At 41.5% G+C, this 15,707-nt stretch overlaps 1 protein-coding gene across 20 annotated transcripts in view; it reads left to right on the top strand.

The window, feature by feature from the left end:
* Nucleotides 1-15,707, top strand: part of ABLIM1 (actin binding LIM protein 1) — a 329,328-nt gene that overhangs the window by 192,455 nt on the left and 121,166 nt on the right. For all 20 annotated transcript variants that reach the window (XM_044935300.2, XM_044935296.2, XM_044935298.2 and 17 more), the window contains 2 exons: nucleotides 1,999-2,182; nucleotides 6,898-7,007. In XM_044935300.2, coding sequence (XP_044791235.1) covers nucleotides 1,999-2,182; nucleotides 6,898-7,007 — 294 coding nt within the window. The remainder of the gene's footprint in view (nucleotides 1-1,998; nucleotides 2,183-6,897; nucleotides 7,008-15,707) is intronic.

Raw genomic sequence — 15,707 nt, 5'->3', positions numbered from 1 at the left:
CTGCATGCACATAAGGATGACCCTGTTGCCACCAGAGCTTTTTATAAAGGATCTGTGAACTTTGACATTCTGTCTACCTTAGGGGGTTGGAGGAGAAACTAAAGGAAATTATTAGCAGTCCAAATGCATTATATTGTCACCTGTCATGGTTTTGACAAAGACCTGAGTTTGGAAGAGCCACTGAGTCATTGGAACTACTTCATGCCACTAAGGAGTGAAATTGGTAGGAGTCTGCCAAATTTGAAGTGGATTCAGTTTAATTAAAAAATTGGTTCCTAGCCTTACGTTAAATTCCTCAGTTAGAGGTTTCTACAAATCAAAAGAAGTGAAGCTGAAGACTCTTACCCATAAAGTGCCTTGTCGTCTTGTGTGAAAATTAAAAAATACATAGAAAAATATTGAAGAAAAATCTCTAAGGTGTCCTGTGACCCTCAGGATTGTGTTTATTGTTGTTGAAGGAATTTGCAGTTAGAGCGAGGTTAGTCTTAACTTCAGTTGCCTTGACCCACAGGACTCATTTTGTAGGAAAAGGCAGGAATGGAAACAGTGGGGGCACTGGCAAGTTAGGGAGGCAGCAGGTGGTAAACGAGCTGGTTTCCAGGTAATGTGATCACAGCAGAGTTTATATGGCCATTTTCAGCATGATGGACTCAGGCCATCATCTTGGGTTACTTGATTATAAACTGCAAAGAAGAAGGTCATAGCTGTGGAGTGTGGACCTAAACAGACAGATGAACCCACAGTGGAAAGCTTGTTGTAACTTCTCTGTCGCCTTGAATATCTTCAGTAGTTGCAATTAGTAGAGACTGCGAGCTGGGGTGGGAGTGTAAGATTCTATCCGAATGCATCAAAATCTTACTGTGCTCAACACTAGTTCATCTAGATGCTTTCATGGGTCATGGGAACTTACCAGAGGAACCCTGGGTATGTTCTAGCAGGTCCTTAGGAAAACTATTTAGTGACTGAATTCAGTTCATCCTTACCCCAGCTAAAAGCCTATTCCAGCTGCTGGCAGGAATAATCAAGATGAATCCTGGATTCTTTGCCTAAGGATCTGAATTGTATAGGAGTCAACCAACCCTGGGAATACAGAGGTTAAGAACAGAGATTTCCAGCTTTGGTGTTATTTCCCGGTCATTTGTCAGTGGAAAGTCTTTACTCTCAGGAGCCGCCTTTGGCTTTGTTCTTGGACAAGCTGCTGAGTCCTGCTCTGGTCTTGTCTGAACATGCAGACCTGGCATTTCAGGACCTACTTTTTCACACCATCTCCATGCTCCACAGCTGTGCAGGTTTGAAAGAGGTGCCAAAATCCAGACATGGCAAAACAGCCTCTTTTGCATGTGCTGAGGTCCGGAATGACAGTTTTATCTTGGACATGTTCCCTTTTCTTTCCTCTATGGCTTGTTCATTTTTATCTCAGTCTTTAATATATAAATAATGGACTTATCCTATTTGCTGCACCAAGAGAAAATTAAATGCCTGAATGTTTTACGACTATGGGAAAGTATTTCCAGAGTGTGAAAAAATAGACACTGGACATTTCAGCTCCTGCTTTTGGTAGAGTGGGAATTTATTACTCAGCTCAGTAACAGTTTAGGCCAAACCAAGCAGTTGTGTGGGCAAGCAGTGTCTATCTTTCCTAAATAGCACTGCCAGAGACAGTTTTGTTCCTATTAGAGACAGCATGACCCAAAGGTATCTTTCCATCAAAGACTGATTATCTCTGAATCTTAGATGTATCGCAAAGGCTGTTGAGACCTAGCCAATGGATTTTACTTGCATGAGATATTGCAAAGCTCCCGAAGGGAAGGGAAACAAAGGGGGAGGGAGGCAAGAGAGAACTTGGAGCCCAACAATAAATAGCTCTTTGTACCAGTCCTCCCCACCCCGAACCCCATACTGCTGAGATCATAGAGTAAGTTAGCAGCATGCGGTAGAAGGCGATGCTGCCCAGTAGCTTGGCAGCTTGTGACCAGATGTGAACTTGTCTGTCCACAGTGTGCGGCTGTGACCTGGCCCAAGGGGGCTTCTTCATAAAGAACGGGGAGTATCTCTGCACCCTGGACTACCAGAGGATGTATGGCACACGATGCCATGGCTGCGGGGAGTTTGTGGAAGGAGAGGTGGTGACCGCCCTGGGCAAGACCTACCATCCCAACTGCTTTGCCTGCACGATCTGCAAGTAAGTGTGGCTTCTGCCAACAGGGAAGTGTTGGATTCTGCTCTCAGAGCTTGGAATGGAATCTGCGCTTTGGTCTTGAGTTGTACTTAGTCTTAATATTTTTCCTTTAAAAAAATTATGTTTACTGATGTATAGTTGATTTATAATGTTGTGTTAGTTTCAGGTATACAACAAAATGTTTCAGTTATATCTCTATATATTATATATGTTATTTATCTGGCGGCTCAGGTGGTAAAGAATCTGCCTGCAATGTGGAGACCCAGGTTCAATCCCTGGGTCAGGAAGATGCCTTGGAGAAGGAAATGGCAACCCACTGCAGTATTCTTGCCTGGAGAATTCCATGGACTGAGAAGCCTGGCAGGCTACATACAGTCCATGGGGTCACAAAGAGTTGGACATGACTGAGTGACTAACACACTTTCTTCATATATATATATATATATATATATATTATATTATATATGTATTTTTTATGTTGTATATATACACTATATTTATTATTTATATTATATGCATTATTTTTCATGTTCTCTTCCATTATAGATTATTATAAGTTATTGAATATAGTTCCCTGTGCTGTATGGTAGAACCTTTATGTTTATCTATTTTATATATAGTAGTTTGTATCTGCTAATTGCAAACTCCTAATTTATCTTTCCCCTCTCCTTTCCCCTTTGATAACCATGTTCGTTCTGTATGTGTCTGAGCCTGTTTCTGTTTTTGTAAATAAATTCATTTGTATCATTTTTTTTAGATTCTACATATAAGTGATATCGTATATTTCTCTGTATATATTTTTTTCTGATGCACTTTTAGATGTTTTTGTTTTCCTACTGTATTATCAGGCTTAGTTAAAAAGTAATTTAGTTAGGAAACTTTATATGGAATGTCCTCCACTAAATAGTGCGACTGATCTTAAGTGGCTGGGAGCCGAATCTGAAAGCAGCCCCAGGTGTTGAGACATTTTGAGCAGTGGAAACATGGGAGGAGATGGCATAAATACTTGGAAAGATGAAGCTTATTTGGAAGTATCAGCTCTTACGTGTGTGGGTGTGGGTGTGTAAAATTATCTCATTTGCTCTATAGCCAGGGAGAGCTAAGGATCAAATTAGACCTGTTTTGTAAATAAAGTTTTATTGGAACACAGCCATGCCCATGTGTTTATATATATTGTCTATGACTGCTTCCAAGTGACAGTGGTAGAGTAGTTGAGATAGAAACCTTATGATCTGCACAGTCTAAAAAAATATTTACAATCTGATCTTTCAGGGGAAAAGTTGTCAACCCCTCCTCTCTAAGCACCTATCATCAACCAAGGTTAAATCTTTATTTCACAAAGCAGCTTGATTAAAATGGTCAATCAGAGAGAAGAGGGAATTTAACTAGTTGACCCATATTGATCGAGTAATTCCATGCCTTTTGGTATGATGTTGATCATATGTGTTCAATTTTGCTATGCTTTTGTAAAAACTGTAGTTCAGTTCATTTTATTTTCCAGTATTTCCTGTTTTTAGGCCAGAGAAATGTAAACTCTAGAATGGTAAATTTGATTTTATACAATTAATTAACCAGATAATACTCGTTGGATGAATCATAATAAGATTTAGATGAAATATTCATAATCAAATTACTTTAGTAACTTTTTGTAGCTATTAGGTCATTTCTCAATTATATATTTTTAAGTCATAATTTTAAAATTCTGGGTTAATGAGCTGAATTTTTTCTGTATTTAATCAACAGCAAAGTTTCCTTTTGACCTCTCCCTATTCAAGCTGCCGCCCACAGTCTGGTTGAGAACTCTGGGCTGGCATTCAGGAAGCCCTGTTTCTGGTCCTCTTTTCTGAGCTGGTTTGAGACCTCTGTGAGCTAACTTTTCCATGGCAGTTGTCTTGTCTGTAAGATGAGAGGCTGTGGATTAGATAAAACTGATTCCCCAAACCTGGGTGGTCACTGGAATCCCCAAGGGAGGGTCTCTTTTTTTCCTTTCTTAATTGGAGGATAATTGCTTTACAATGTCACATTGATTTCTGTCATACAGCAACTCAAATCCAGCATAAGTATACATGTGTCCCCTCCCTCTTAAACCTCCCTCCTACTCCCCAACTCCAGCTCACCCCACCCCTCTAGGTTGTCACAGATCACCAGGTTGGAGCTTAGGAAGGGTCTTTTAAAAATATCTGTTTCTATGTATTAACACAAGGAGCTCAATGGGGTACCCTGTGACAGCCTAGAGGGGTGGGATGAGGTGCGGGTGGGGGGAGGTTCAAGAGGGAGGGGACATATGTATGTATGCTTGTGGCTAATTTGTGTGATTGTGTGGCAGAAGCCAGCACAAAATCATGGAGCAATTATCCTACAATTAAAAAATTTTTTAAAAGGTTAGAAGGCCCTGGCCCAGGTAAACTCTAAGAGCCTTCCTGATCTTGGCCCTGAGAGATCATTGCTTCAGGTTGGTAATGATGGACAAACAGTCATCAGCTATAGCCCTGTCTCTGGAGGTTTGAGCCAACAGAGAGGTGCCTGCTACTGATGGTCTAAGTTGCTGGTGCTGCCTAATGACACCAATTCTTCCTACTTGGGAGGCCACCTTTACAACTTACAAATTGCATTCATGTAGAAATTAATTTAACCCTTTCAACAATTCTGTGAGGTCAATCAGCAATTCCTATCCCTACTTAGGAGTGACTTTGAGACCCAGAGTCTAAGGGATTTTCCCAGTCCTTCATATCACAAAGCCAATATTTGAACTCACATGTTCAGACTCTAAATCCAACTCTCTTTCTATCACAAACATTCATGCAAATAACAGGAGGAAGTGAACTCATGTAGGCAGAGGACTTAGGAAAATGAAAGGGATCCTTTATGAAATAACAGAATTCAAAATTCAGAGCATCTTGCCCCTTGTTGAGAACTGGACTCTGGTTTGTTCTATGGTGGATCTGTATGGGGTTCAAGTCTAGAAATATAAGCCTAAATCAGACACAGGGGCCGGACTAGGGTGAGGCCAGGGAGGTGCCTGGGCACACACTTTAAATGGGGTGCTCACTCCCAGGTCATGCGGTCCTCCTGAGAGTGGGGACCTCTTTAAATGCTGTATCCTGAGTGCCTTGCTAGCCTCCTTCTGGCCCTGGCCCTGAAGAGGCAAAGAAACTATGCTTATTATATCGACAGACCCTTCGCTTCCTGATGGCCTTGTTACAGAGGAGGCTGGAGGTTTGTTTGGCTTTAACCCATGAGTGTGAATTGATAGGCTGGCTGGCACCCACCAGAGTGTGACCTTGATTGTTGAAGAGAGAGCAAGTTCTGGGTTGGTGGACACCTCCCACCCCTGCCTGTGGCATGTTTCTCCCTAGTCACTTACCCTCTCTGGGCTTTATCTGAGCGATGGAAAATAACATGGCACCAGGAGACCGCCTCAACCCAGCACTTCTAAAATTTAGGGGTGTGATTTAAAGCTCTCCTTGATGACTGGCACCAAGCACATTTGTGGAGTTGTTTTAAACCCAGTTTCACAACCTCTGTGTGCAGGACGATTAATCACCAACTGTTAGGTGATGAAGGGCAACTTAAAGTACCTGTGAACATAAAATTCATGTCCAGAAGCCTGAATTTGCTTCTGACTCAGATGGGTGGGGATGTTTATGAATTTTAAATTTCCTAACTGACAGAATCACACATATGAAAATTCATGTTGAAGATCATTGGCAAATTGGCCAATGGCAAGTGAGACGGCATGGAAACTGTCGTATGGCTATTAATTAATGACTTATTTTTTTAAAGTTATCTGCCTGCCGGGAGGAGAAGAAACATAACATACCTGCAGAAGGCAATGTTTTTGAAAAAAATGTGCTGTTATTTATTGATGAATGTCTTATGTGAAAGGAAATAGTCTCTGAAAGGAAGCAAATACTAATTTTTAAACAAATATGATAGCACAGTTGGTAAAGAATCGCCTGCAGTGCAGGAGACCCCAGTTCGATTCCTGGGTTGGGAAGATCCCCTGGAGAAGGGAAATGCTACCCACTCCAGTATTCTGGCCTGGAGAATTCCATGGACTCTATAGTCTATGGAGTCACAAAGAGTCAGACAAGACTGAGCGACTTTCACTTTCATTAATGTGAAAGGAAATATTCTCTGAAAGGAAGTGAATACTAATTTTTAAACAGATATTAACAGCATTTTCATATTTAATCCAGGTTTATAAGGGACTGAGTCCCTATCAATGTGAGGTATTCATTTTGCCCACTGCACGACAATGTCTAATTCAGCATCGTTATCATTTAGGTCTAGGGAATGTGAAGAATTAATGTTTGCCCTGTATTACCAGTTCTCTTGGAGGCACCTTAAGCTTGAATAGGAATTCATGACATGTCAAACATTTCTTCATGGTAGTATTTCAATTTGGAAGTGGAAAATTTTACTGTGTGTGCCCTGCTAGGTGACCTGCCAGAACGTCCCTCCACTAAGGAGTGGAGGTAAATGGTTTCATTTACTATCTGGTTGCCTGTAGAAGCTGTGCATTCTTCTTTCCTCTTAAAATGAGGCATGTTTGTTTGTTTGGACTGGATCCAGCTGGCCGGCTTGGTTCAGACTGCATTTCAGACGTTTTGGCTGGTGCTCCTCCAAGTAATGAATTGGCACTGGACAGCAAAGCAGAAGGAGTGAGGGAAAGGGATGAAATTGCCACAATAACCTTGAGGGCAATGTCTTTCCAGGCGCCCGTTTCCACCCGGAGACCGAGTCACGTTCAATGGGAGAGACTGCCTTTGCCAGCTCTGCGCACAGCCGATGTCTTCCAGCCCTAAAGAAGCCTCCTGCTCTGGCAGTAAGTACCCCAGCCACCTGTTGACATGAATTCCTTCATTCCTCAAAGGCAGCTTAGGGAGGTACCTTCCCTTCTGAGAAACTCTGGTAGCCGGAGTCAAGAGTAGGCCTATTTAAGGCATTTTCATTGTAAAATGTGATGTGTGGAGAAGCCTTCACTAAAGGCAATGCAGAGAGAGGTGTCTCCCTTCTTTCAAAAGAAAAGAAAGAGAATTGGACATTCAACTGTGCATTTTGATGGTAAATGAAGGAAAAAGAATTATAATGTGTTACATCAAAAGTGCCCCTCTCTGGGCATGAAGTTAAACTGTGAGCGCATTTAGTGATGATGTGACTGATATTGCTGTGTGTTAAAAAGTTATCCCCACTGTGCCTTGAGTGAATGTGGTGGTTTATGCTAACTCTTAAATTATTCCTTGCCATCCTCAACTATTCTTTATTCCCTTGGAGAATTTTTTTTTCCCTTTTTTAATTATTTATTTATTTATTTACAGTAAGTCCTTGTTGGTTATGTATTTTTTAATTTTTTGGCCACACCCTTGACCAGGGATCAAACCCACTCCCCCTGCGTTGGAAGGCGGTGTCTTAACCACTAGACTGCTGGGGAAGTCTCCCACCTGGAGGGTTTCTGACATTTATTCACCAAATGGATAATTTTCTGAGCACGTACAATGCATGTTGCTCGCACTGGAGATATAGAGTGAACAAAACGTACTCAACATCCTTAGGAAGTTTATTTTTTAGTGGGTTAGATAGACAATAAATAGAGGTACAAATATATCTAGTATGCACAGAAGATTAACACAGGGAGAAAAAGCAGGGCAATGGGTCTATGTTTGTATGGGGCAATCTGAGAAACCTCTCTTGTTACCTAAGGATAGATCTGAAGAAATATGGGGACAAGCTGTCCATACACCATGGGATTTGTGATTTTTGATGACAAGGGCTTGTCTGACCTATAGGAATCCAAAGAAAACCAACTTCCCTCCAAGTAAAAACAGTGGCCAATTGAAGTATTTCTTCTAGTAAATAACATTGAGTAGGTCATTTCACGATGAACTGAGAGGGATTCTGAACTCAGAGCACCAAGCTCTCCTTCCCACTCCTTCCTGGGGCATTAGGACATGGACTAGAGGTTTGCCGTTTCTGTGGATTGTGCCTGTCCTTGGAAACACATGCCTTGAAGCCCTGCCAGTCTCAGCACCTAAGAATGAGATAAGCCTCTTCTGCTCTGGAGGAATTTTGTGTCATTTATAACAGCGATTCCAAATCTTCCTGTTAAAGTAGATTTATACCTGTTAAAAATAAGAATGTTATGACCCAAAAGCATTTGCATAGAAATTGGATTTTGACCATTGGGAAAAAAGAAAGAAAGAAATGTATTAGTGCATCTTATTCAATACACATGATCAGATCCTTAGCATGTGGATTTATCTGCCCTCTGGTTAAATAACAGCAGCCTGGGTAGGATAAGGGCCACCAAACAGAGCACAGTCCTAGACCACTAGAGAGTCTCAGGTCCTTCACTCTTGTTACCTACTCTGCCTATGAAGGTCATCGGGAAGGTGACCTGGGGTGAGAACAGGCACCCCGACCCCCTTGATTGAGAGGGCTTGCTTTGAAAGTATGTTACCGTAAACATTGAAGGAATTCTTCAGTATGGTTAAGGAAAAGAGGATTGGGACTTGCCTGGCAGTGCAGTGGTTAACACTTCACCTTCCAATGCAGGGGGTGCAGGTTCAATCCCTGGTCAGGGAGCTAAGATTCCACATGCCTCTTGGCCAAGAATCTAAACATAAACACAAGCCATATTGTAACAAATTCAATAAAGGCTTTAAAAATGGTCCACATTGGAAAAAAAAAAAAAAAACTTTAAAAAAGAAAAGCAAAGAAAAAGAAGGTTGCATGAGTCCCAGGATCGGATGACAGCTATAAGAGAGGCTTAGAATAGGGACGACTGTGTCCGCAGACTCTGTGCAGTCCTTTAGTCCAACTGTATGTCCCGGTAGGTGAGGAAATTCGGGCCCAAAGTCACACAAGTTACCCAATCATAGGTAGCTTGTTAGAGCCAGGTCTCCTGACTCCTGGCTTGGGGCTGTCTTTGTTTCATCCAAGACTCCTCTTTGTTCGGTTTAAGAAATAGAACCAAGATATTTTTGAAGGCTTTTGGTCCTTTTCCTTCATGTAGTTTTTGGGAACATATTTCTAATCATAACTCCACCACAATGGTTATTCTGATTTTTATTAAACCTGGTTTTGCTTTACCTATATTTTCTTTTATATGAATAGTCATTATGCACATAAAAAAGCAATTAAAATTCTAAGTGTAAAAATGTATCATACTCAAATTCATTACATTTCTAATGTTATATTTGACATTTATTGTATACATACAAATTATTGGTCCAAATCCTATTTTTTTTTTTTTCTCCTTTGCTCTCAATGGATGAAATCCTTTTCTCTGTGCTGCTCTTTTGGTCAGAACATTTTTATTTTCAACAAGTACTCATCTATTTAGATAAGTACTCAAATAGCATTTCTGGAACATGTGGGTGTGAGTGTCTGTCAAAAAGAGAACTCTTATATATGGATACACGCATGCAAAAATACCCAAAAGAGACAGGCACACAAATACAACAGCAAGGGAATTTTCAGCAAGTTTCTAAAATTCATTGGAACATAATTACAGTACATGGTTCTTCGCAATTCTTTAAGAAATGCCCTTAAAACTATCCTGATTTTACTTTGATTCTAATTTTTTTTTAAATTTCTTAACTTGGCAAAGCTTCCTAAAGGAAAGCAAAAAAAAAAAAGAAACCCTTCTTTGATATGTTCACAGTGGTGATGAAATTAGAGAGCCAAGGTCTTCTTTTTGCTTTGAAATGTTCTTTCAAAAATGTTTGCACTTCTGAACTGAAATTTTATTTCACATTCTGTGGCTGGTTTTCCATCGTCACTGAATAGGAGGCGAAGACAGTGAGAGAAGGAGAGAAGAAGTAAAGAGTGATCAACAGAAGACAAGTTAATAATGTGATGAGAATTTACACAAAACAGCCTCCATTTGTGCTTACTCTGTAAGGGGCTGCCATGTCTGTATTGCTCTGATTTAGGGAGAACTCCCAGTGGGATGCCTATGATATCTTGTGCACCCTGCTTGGTGCTTCCTTCCACATTATAATAATTCTTCTCACTTTTATATTTATTTTATTGTCTTCTTCAAACATTCACATAGTACTCATGTGATCAGGCATTGCATAGCTGGTCTACAAATTTGAACTTATTTAATTCTCATGACCACCCTAAAGGCTGGCACTATCTTCTTTTCACAGATGAAGAAACAAAGGGCCACAGTTCAGTTCAGTCACTCAGTCGTGTCTGACTCTTTGCAACCCCATGGACATGCCAGGCCTCCCTGTCCATCACCAACTTCCAGAGTTTACTCAAACTCATGTCCATTGAGTCAGTGATGCCATCCAACCATCTCATCCTCTGTCATCCCCTTCTCCTCCTGCCCTCAATCTTTCCCAGCATCAGGGTCTTTTCAAATGAGTCAGTTCTTCACATCAGGTGGGCAAAGTATTGGAGTTTCAGCTTCAGCATCAGTCCTTCCAGTGAATATTCAGGACCGATTTCCTTTAGGATGGACTGGTTGGATCTCCTTGCTGTCCAAGGGACTCTCAAGAGTCTTCTCCAGCACTACAGTTCAAGAGTATCAATTCTTCAGCGTTCAGCCTTCTTTATGGTCCAACTCTCACATCCATACATGACTACTGGGAAAACCGTAGCTTGGACTAGATGGACCTTTATTGGCAAAGTACTGTCTCTGCTTTTTAATATGCTGTCTAGGTTGGTCATAACTTTTCTTCCAAGGAGCAAGTGTCTTTTAATTTCATGGCTGCAGTCACCATCTGCAGTGATTTGGGAGCTCCCCAAAATGAAATCTCTCACTGTTTCCACTGTTTCCCCATCTATTTGCCATGAAGTGATGGGACCAGATGCCATGATCTTAGTTTTATGAATGTTGAGTTTTAAGCCAACTTTTTCACTCTCTTCTTTCACTTTCATCAAGAGGCTCTTTAGTTCCTCTTCCCTTTCTGCCATAAGGGTGGTGTCATCTGCATATCTGAGGTTATTGATATGCCTCCTGGCAATCTTGATTTCAGCTGTGCTTTATCCAGCTCAGCATTTCTCGTGATGTACTCTGCATAGAAGTTAAATAAGCAGGGTGACAGTATACAGCCTTGACGTACTCCTTTTCCTATTTGGAACCAGTCTGTTGTTTCATGTCCAGTTCTAACTGTTGCTTCCTGACCTGCATACAGGTTTCTCAAGAGGCAGGTCAGATGGTCTGGTATTCCCATCTCTTTCAGAATTTTCCACAGTTTGTTGTGATCCACATAGTCAAGGGCTTTGGCATAGTCAATAAAGCAGAAATAGATGTTTTTCTGGAACTCTCTTGCTTTTTCGATGATCCAAGGGATGTTGGCAATTTGATCTCTGGTTCCTCTGCCTTTTCTAAACCCAGCTTGAACATCTGGAAGTTCATGATTCACACACTGTTGAAGCCTGGCTTGGAGAATTTTGAGCATTACTTTATCAGCATGTGAGGTGGGTGCAATTGTGCAGTAGTTTGAGCTTTCTTTGGCATTGGAATGAAACTGACCTTTTCCAGTCCTGTGGCCACTGCTGAGCTTTCCAAATTTGCTGACATATTGAATGCAGCACTTTTACAGCATCATCTTTTAGGATTTGAAATAGCTCAACTGGAATTCCATTACCTCCACTAGCTTTGTTCGTAGTGATGCTTCCTAAGGCCCACTCGACTTCGCACTCCAGGATGTCTGGCTCTGAGTGAGTGATCACATCATCGTGATTATCTTGGTCGTGAAGATCTTTTTTGTACAGTTCTTCTGTGTATTCTTGCCACCTCTTCTTAATATCTTCTGCTTCTGTTTGGTCCTTGCCATTTCTGTCCTTTATTGTGCCCATCTTGGCATGAAGTGTTCCCTTGGTATCTCTAATTTTCTTAAAGAGATCTCTAGTCTTTCCCATTCTGCTGTTTTCCTCTATTTCTTTGTATTGATCGCTGAGGAAGGCTTTCTTTCTCTCCTTGTTATTCTTTGGAGCTCTGCATTCAGATGCTTATATCTTTCCTTTTCTCCTTTGCTTTTCACTTCTCTTCTTTTCACAGGTATTTGTAAGGTCTCCCCAGACAGCCATTTTGCTTTTTTGCATTTCTTTTCCATGGGGATGGTCTTGATCCCTGCCTCCTGTACAATGTCAGGAACCTCCGTCCATAGTTCTTTAGGTGCTCTTGTCTATCAGATCTAATCCCTTGGATCTATTTCTCACATCCACTGTATAATTGTAAGGGATTTGATTTAGGTCATACCTGAATGGTCTAGTGGTTTTCCCCACTTTCTTCAATTTAAGTCTGAATTTGGCAATAAGGAATTCATGATCTGAGCCATAGTCAGCTCCCAGTCTTTTTTTTTTTTTTTTTGCTGACTGTATAGAGCTTTTCCATCTTTGGCTGTAAAGAATATAATCAATTTGATTTCAGTATTGACCATCTGGTGATGTCCACGTGTAGAGTCTTCTCTTGTGCTGTTGGAAGAGGGTGTTTGCTATGACCAGTATGTTCTCTTGGCAAAACTCTATTAGCCTTTGCCCTGCTTCATTCTGTACTCCAAGGCCAAATTTGCCTGTTACTCCAGGTATTTCTTGATTTCCTACTTTTCATTCCAGTCCCCTGTAATGAAAAGGACATCTTTTTTGGGTGTTAGTTCTAGAAGGTCTTGTAGGTCTTCATAGAATCATTCAACTTCAGCTTCTTTAGAGGTTAAATAATTTGCCCAAGATCACACAATGGTGATACTGGGATATGAACCCAGGCTCCAGATGCCACGTTACCATCCCTGATATTTATCTCACAGTGTGGTATCTCTCTGACTTCCAAAGATGAGTTGCTGAGCTTTGGAGCAGTGATCTGACTTGTCCGCAGATTTCCCTGAGTGTCTGCCTCCAAAGGCTATGCGCTTTCTGTGTGCCACGGTTGCCTCCCTGGTGTAGCAAGGTTTGGTGAATGAAAACCATCAGGAAGTGATTCCTAGACACACACTACCTTCATTGAAAGATGATTGCCCTTGAATTAGTTAAAACTTTTGCTTCATACAATCTAATGCAATAAGCAACAAACATTATATATCATGGAGATAATAGTAAATGTTGCCTCGCAGGGTTATGATGACCATTCATTAGACTGCTTTTACTGTTAAGGAAAAAAATCAGTTGCCCATGTCTAGCTGATTCATACTTTAGAAATGGAAATGTATGTCCAGAGAGCATGACACTCTTCCAGAAGGTTATTGACATTCCTGTAAAGCCTAACTCCACTCCATTTTCCTGTATCTCCCAGTAATTGAGGGACAGGTTCTCATGGGTTATGGAGCCATGTGAGGGAGAGTCGACGTGTGACGATCTAGAGGGCAGGGAATTGGGTTTGGATGTTGCTTCTTGCACAGCTCCGGTCTATTTCAGGCATCCGAGCAGAAGTGGGTTGCTGTCTACAATCACCCTTTCCATTTCAGAGGGTGGCTGACTCGTGTCTGATTGTGTGTGGGTTTGGCAGATTGATGCGATGAGCACCCACACACATACACATCCAAAGCCATCTTCCTCCCCTTTACCCACCCTGTACAGCGCTGTCATGGTTCCGACTGTGGTTGGAACTCCCACAGGTATTGGAGCAATGGTCTACTCGGACTGAATAGAAATCTTTTCAGATAAACCGTCACGCACATGTTTTCAAAGGGGAGGATGAATTTTTCAATTATTTCACTTTTCTATTTGGTGCAATAGCTTTTAATAGTTGCACTATAATTTTTCTCCTATCTATGTTCTTTCTCAAAAAAGCATCTGTGGGTTGAGCGGGCTTGTCTGCTGAGACTGTAGGTGGAGTGGTGATGATCTGATGCTGGCGTCTGACTGCCTGGGTCACGCTCTGACTCTAGTCATCTCCTTACCTCTCCATCCTTCAGGCTCTCATTTGTACAATGGGATGGCGATAGGGACCTACCTTGTGCGATTAAATAAGTGAACAGATAAAAGTACTGAATATTTATAAAACAAGAACTACTAGTTAGGCAATGACATGAATTTTTGTGTAGGACAGTCTCAATTTTTTGTGACTGTGCTTTTTTTTTTTCACTCTTGTGTTCACAGTGGCTGGCTTTTCTGTTCATCTGATATTTTCTATCAATATGTGAAACCAATGAAGGCAGGAACACATGCATACAAACAATCCATGGATTGTTAGATTTTGGCTCATGGTGATATGTCTTATGGCAGAGTCTCCAAAACAGATCAGCCCCCCTTTCTTGAGACACTTTCTTGCTGGAGGATAGGGTGGCAGAGGAGGCTTGGCAGGGCACTGCTAAGGAGTATGGTTCTGGACAGATTGATAGTGTTTATCCCTGTTCTACAATGCTGTGTGACCTTGAGAACTCAATCTCTACCTGCATTTCTTTGTCTATAAAATGGGAAACAATAATGGTTCCTTTCTCATTGGGTTGTTGTGGGGATTTATATAAGTGAAAGTACTTAAAAGATGCATGACACCTAATAAGCTCATCCAGATGTTGACCATCGTCCCTTAAGGAAGTTATGAGACTAGAACTTGAGCTTGGAGATAATTTAGAATCGGAATGGAACAGAAAGAGAGTGCATAACCTAACAGTTTAGAATGTGGCCTCTGTATTCCAGAGCCTGGCTTGGACTCCTGGTCCTGCCTTCTCCTAGACATGGAGTCATGGGCAAGTTACTCTTTGTCTCAGAACCTTCAGGTTCGCATCTGAAAATTGGATAATAGTTACTCTTAAGGGTTGTTATGAGAATTAAATAAGATACTACATGGGTGAACAGTATTAATGTGGGGAGGGTACTTATTAAAACAGCACTTGGGGGACCCAGACAAAGACTTTGTCCTTCCACCTTCTGAGAAGAGAAGTTGGAAAGTTGGAGCGAGGGGACCAGGCCTCTGTAGGCCTTGAGGAGCTTGGCAATGTGGAGCTTGGCTTAGCCTGGAGGATGACCAGCGGAAAGCAATGTTTCAGAAAGATTAAGGTGGTGATGGCAATTGTTGCTTAGTCACTCAGTCGTTCCCAACTCTTCTGTGACCCCATAGGCTGTAGCCTGCCAGGCTCCTTCGTCCATGGGATTTTCCAGTCAAGTTTACCAGAGTGGGTTACCGTTTCCTTCTCCAGGGCATCTTCTTGACCCAAGGATCAAACCCATGTCTCCAAGCCTCCTCCTGCATCGCAGGTGGATTTTTTACCGCTGAGCCAGTGACGGCAATGGTGGTGTGCAAAACCAGTGATTTGGCCTCAGTGATCAGAGCTGAGGAGACCATTGATTGTGGCAGTGGCTATGAGAAAAGGTGAGAAAGATGAATGAAAAGGTGATGTCAAAGAAAGATATGGATGTTACTCGTCTATTCAATGAACATTTCTTTGCGCACCTGTTGTGTTTCAGGCACCAGCCAAACTCTTCATTACACAGCCAGCACCATGGATTAGGATGATATGTTTGTCACAGTTAAGAAATAAACACTGATGTGTGGTCTGTCGCATTTTAACTATTTAGATGTGTGCCCACCTCCACCACCAAGATAATGAACTCATTAAAGATAAGGACCCTGCTG

Source organism: Bubalus bubalis, chromosome 23 (genome assembly GCF_019923935.1).
Source record: "Bubalus bubalis isolate 160015118507 breed Murrah chromosome 23, NDDB_SH_1, whole genome shotgun sequence".
Taxonomy (NCBI): domain Eukaryota; kingdom Metazoa; phylum Chordata; class Mammalia; order Artiodactyla; family Bovidae; genus Bubalus; species Bubalus bubalis.
This window is presented reverse-complemented; position numbering and strand designations above follow the sequence as displayed.